Genomic DNA, 5064 nt, shown 5'->3' with positions numbered 1-5064 from the left:
GAGTCAAAGAGTTTATTAGATTTGCAATTAAGAATGCAACTGATATCAACCTTATTCCCTGCCCTTGTTGGTGTTGTTTGAATATGTTACAAGTAAATGCAGAAGAATTGGAAGAACATCTAATGTGCAATGGGATAGATGAAAAATATGCTTGTTGGACAAAGCACGGTGAGATACAAGGTTGAAGTACATCAACTAACATGGAATCAAGTGTCAATTACTTAGAGACATTTAGAACAAATGAGAGTGATCATGCTGAACAAATTTCAAATGTTATTGAAGAAAATCTTAGAGATTGTCCAAAGATGTTTGAGAGGCTTAAAGATGATGCAGAAACACCATTGTATAATGGATGTACAAACTTCTCAAGATTGAGTTCTGTTTTAAAGCTTTATAACTTAAAAGCCTCGAATGGATGGACTAATAAGAGCTTCACAAGGCTGCTAAGTTTATTACATGAGATGCTGCTGGAGGATAATGTGCTACCGCAGAGAACATATGAGGCTAAACAAGTACTTGCCTCCATTGGATTGACCCATGAAAAGATACTTGCTTGTCCTAATGACTGCATTTTGTTCCGAAATGAGTATGGATCACTAAGGAAATGTCCAAAGTGTAATGTATCACGATACCTAAAGAAAGACACAACACCTACGAAGGTCATATGGTATTTTCCACTAATATCGAGGTTAAGACGTCTTTTTCGCAGTGCAGAAAATGCAAAGCAGATGACTTGGCATGCTGAAGGCCGAATTAGAGATGGAAAGCTAAGGCATCCAGCAGATTCTCCGCAGTGGAAAAAATTTAATGATGACCATGAAGAGTTTGCAACTGAAACAAGGAATATACGTTTTGCATTAGCAACCAATGGAATGAATCCACATGGCATGCAAAGTAGCACCCATAGTACATAGCCCATGATCTTAATAATGTATAACCTACCTCCATGGCTTTGTATGAAGCGAAAATATATAATGCTTTCTTTGTTAATCTCTGGTCCTAAACAACCTGGAAATGACATTGATGTGTACTTGTCTCCTTTAATTGAAGATTTGAAGTTGTTGTGGGATAATGGCATAGAAGTATATGACGGATATAGAGATGAAAATTTCACAGTGAAGGCAATGTTGTATGGAACAATTAATGACTTTCCTACATATGGAAATCTTTCTGGTTACAGCATCAAAGGTCAATGTGCATGTCCAATATGTCAGGAAAAAATAGATTATGTAAGACTAGACCATTGTCACAAAAATGTTTTCATGGGACATCGTAAGTGGTTGTCAAAAAAGCATCATTTCAGAAAAATGAAAAAAGCTTTTAATGGAAGTTTTGAAGAACGATGATGTCCTTATTTGAAGAGTGGAGAAGAAATATTTGATGAGGTTAAACATATAAGAACAACATTTGGAAAACTTTTTCCCAAACAAATTCCAACCGCAATTTGGAAGAAGATGTCAATTTTCTTTCAGTTACCGTACTGGAAATCTTTATACGTAAGACACTTTGTTGATGTTATGCATGTTGAAAAAAATGTTTGTGAAAGTGTGATTGGTACATTATTAAACATTGTGGGAAAAAATAAAGTTGGCATCAATGCAAGACTTGACTTGGTGAAGTTGGGAATACGATCCGATTTGGCTCCAGTGAAGAAGGGAAATCAGACCTTTTTACCGCCAACAGCATATACCCTGTCTAGATATGAGAAACGTGCTTTATGTGAGACTCTTTATTCAGTTAAGGTTCCAGAGGGGTATTCATCAAACATTAATAGTCTTGTATCACTTAAGGACCTAAAGTTAAAAGGATTGAAGTCTCATGATTTCCATATATTAATAGAAAATTTAATTTATGTTGCTATACGGTCTATTCTACCCAAGAAATTTCGCATGGCAATCACGAAGTTGTGTTTCTTTTTCAAGGCAATATGTAGCAAATTGATTGATCCTGAGAGACTACCATGTTTGTAAAACCAAATAGTTGAAACTTTATGTGAGCTGGAAATGTATTTTTTACCGTCATTCTTTGATATCATGGTTTATTTGACTATTCACTTGGTGGAAGAGACAAAATTGTGCGGCCCTGCATATATGCAATGGATGTATCCCGTTGAAAGATATATGAAGATTTTAAAAGGGTATGTTAAGAATAAAAGCAGACCAGAGGGTTGTATTGCTAAACGATATTTAGTGGAAGAAGCAGTGGAATTTTGCAATGAATATCTGTCAAATGTTGAATCATGTGGCATTCCAAAATCACGTCACACAGGAAGGACTTTAGGGGAAGGTAGCAGTGGTTGTCAACAAATAGAGGTTCCTAGACTGCAATGGGAACAAGCACACTTGTATGTATTACAAAACACCCTTGAAATTGAACCATATATAAGCTTGCACAAAGAGACACTGAAGCATAGAAATCCTTCTAGAGGTGAGAATTGGATAACAAAAGAACATAACCAGCGATTCATTGAATGACTACAAGAACATGTTGGTGACCAGTTGAAACAGAATAACAATTCAATGTCAGAAATGATTTGTCAAAAGGTCCTTGTATTGATGCCTTTTCATACAGTTCGTACTTAGTCAATGGTTTCACATTTTACACAAAATAGAATGACGACTAAAGCACAATGCAGAATAGTGGGGTCACTCTGGTAGCTGAATCATTGCATATCTCTAGTGTAAAGGATAAAAATCCAATATATGCAAATATGTCATACTTTGGAGTCATTGAACATATATGGGAGTTGGATTACACTAACTTTCGTGTAGCAATCTTTGGATGCAAGTGGGTAGAAAACAACAGTGGTGTTCGAATTGACGATATGTGCTTTATAAGGGTCGATTTTAAAAAGGTCAGTTACCAAGATGATTCGTTTATCCTTGCATCACAGGCTCGACAAGTGTTCTACATCGTAGATCCTGTTGACAAGTCATGGTCAATTGTCCTAATGTCTAATAAAATAAATGCTTTCACCGATGGAGAATTAACAAAAGAAGAAGTTAATGTGGAGGACGATCCTTTGAGAAGTGTTGAACACAATGTCAATTGCTGATACATTAACAAATGACGAGGATATTTATGCAAGACATGATCATGAAGAGGGTATTTGGTTGAATCTGTCATTTCATTCAATAAAAGGTCATAGGAAAATTAGTAAGGCTCCTAAAAAAGGAAAAAGATGTATTTCATATTAATTTTGAATTGATTATAATTTGTTTTTATGATTTTACTTTATCCCTGAATGTAATTATTTAATGTTAACCTTTACCTTTTGTCTTACAGAGATGACTTCTTCAGATAACATGGATGGGAGTCCCCCTCATCACTCCGCTAAGGCAAATCAGAAAAAGGGTAGAGGGATTACCAAACTTAAGTCCATTAGCAAATCAAGAAAGTTAGGACAAAAGTTACAGGTAAATTGTCACCATCAATGAATTTTGCAATGATATTCAATGATTAATTATGCTAATATTAGTAACACTAAAATGTCTTTATGATTTATATTTGCATATAGGTTGGCTGGAATGGAAAAGGTCAACCGATAGACCCTAACAGATCAAAATTTGCACATTTCATTAGCTTTGTTACTAGGAGTACAGTGCCAATTAGTTATTCTAATTGGACAAATGTCCCTACTAATGTTAAAGAACACATTTGGGAGCAAGTTGAGGTACACAATCATAATTGTTTTAGTTATTTTATATTGGTTTACCTAAGAGGGTTTATCTGATATGTTTTTTCTTTCCAATGTAGAAAACTTTTGAAGTGGATGCTGTTCACAAAGATTTTGTTCTTTCTTTAGCTGGACGGGGCCTTCGTGCATTCTGGACACGTTTGAGGAAACATATCTATGACAAAGATGGAAATTGTGTGCCCCATCCTCCGGAGAAGTATCAAAGATTCATCACAGTCACTGATCACTGAATGGACTTTGTCAACCAAAGCTGCACAGAAACTTTCAAGGTACCATGTCACACATTATTATATCAAATTACTGTCACCATTGTAGAAAGGGTATTGATTTGATACATTTCTGAATGCCTTATTTCAGAAAGAAAGTGAGGCTAATGCACAAAGGGCAAAAGCAATGTCGTACAGATACAGGAGGTCAGCTAAGGGATATGCTCAGTTGGAACAAGAGTTGGTATGTAAATTTGTGTCTTATGTAACAATGTGATGCTAATGTGTTGTCTTATGTTAAACCTATTAACGAGGGCATTTAATTATTAATTTTGTGTAGATTGCTACATCTGTGTCTAATTTGACCTCAGTACCTTGACATGTCCTTTGGAAAGCTACTAGGGTAAATAAACAAGGTAGCATTGATGACGAAGGAGTTAAAAAAATGGTCAATGAATCTGTAAGTACTTAATACTAATGTGTTAGTATTTTCAAATACGTTAAGTTTTATTTTGAATTCTCTTTCCTAATGGTTTTTTGTTATGTTTATTGTAGAAAACCCTTTCACAGGTCATTCCAGACGCTGAGACTGAATCAACAGCCTGAAATGACATACTCTCTCAAGCACTTGGTGTAAGAGAGCATCCAGGTCGCGTGAGGGCTGTAGGTTTTGGGGTGACCCAAAAATCTGCATTTAGGCCAGCTACATGTCCACATCCTTCATCTACTGAGTGACAAAACATGAAGCATTGGGTAGCGTATTGGACCAATGTAGCCCAGGGACTACCCCCATTCATGTCAGGTCAGATGCCATTCAACCCCACTCATTCCCCACCACCATGTATGCCACCCCCTTTCAATATTGCTCCTCAAATGCAACCGATGCCGGATATTGGTCCCTAAACGCCTGTAGATGCACCTTATACCAGCCATAGAGGCAGTTGCACACCAATTGCATTTGTTGAGATTCCAGAGGTATTTAAACTACAGTAAATCATCACTTACCTTTAATGTTTATTGCTTTTGATTTAATTTTTGCGTAATATAACAAACTTTCATTTGTAGGGTGATCATGACTGTATGCTATACTTGAACAAACCTTTTTGCCTGGTTGCAAGAGGTAGAGTATATCATACAGTGGCTGGGGACTCCTTACATAAT

At 36.2% G+C, this 5064-nt stretch overlaps 1 protein-coding gene across 1 annotated transcript; it reads left to right on the top strand.

Annotated features, from left to right (window-relative positions):
- The first annotated feature begins 200 nt into the window (after positions 1-200).
- On the top strand, positions 201-1970 carry LOC113866918. Its single transcript, XM_027501716.1, has 3 exons — positions 201-906; positions 1051-1229; positions 1362-1970. The coding sequence occupies exons 1-3, from the start codon at positions 201-203 to the stop codon at positions 1968-1970; spliced, it is 1494 nt and encodes a 497-aa protein (XP_027357517.1).
- The last annotated feature ends 3094 nt before the right edge of the window (positions 1971-5064 follow it).

The sequence above is a fragment of the Abrus precatorius genome, unplaced genomic scaffold (genome assembly GCF_003935025.1).
Source record: "Abrus precatorius isolate BTA unplaced genomic scaffold, Abrus_2018 Scaffold5, whole genome shotgun sequence".
Classification (NCBI taxonomy): domain Eukaryota; kingdom Viridiplantae; phylum Streptophyta; class Magnoliopsida; order Fabales; family Fabaceae; genus Abrus; species Abrus precatorius.
Note: the sequence above shows the minus strand (reverse complement) of the source record. Positions and strands in the feature narration are given on the sequence as shown.

What these genes read in the sequence shown, in the direction of transcription:
- LOC113866918 (XM_027501716.1), top strand. Translation starts at nt 201, where the DNA reads ATGGAATCAAGTGTCAATTACTTAGAGACATTTAGAACAAATGAGAGT. An exon ending in CATGCAAAGTAGCACCCATA is followed by an intron (nt 907 to 1,050) that starts GTACATAGCCCA and finishes CTTTAATTGAAG; the next exon opens with ATTTGAAGTTGTTGTGGGAT. An exon ending in GTCAGGAAAAAATAGATTAT is followed by an intron (nt 1,230 to 1,361) that starts GTAAGACTAGAC and finishes CCTTATTTGAAG; the next exon opens with AGTGGAGAAGAAATATTTGA.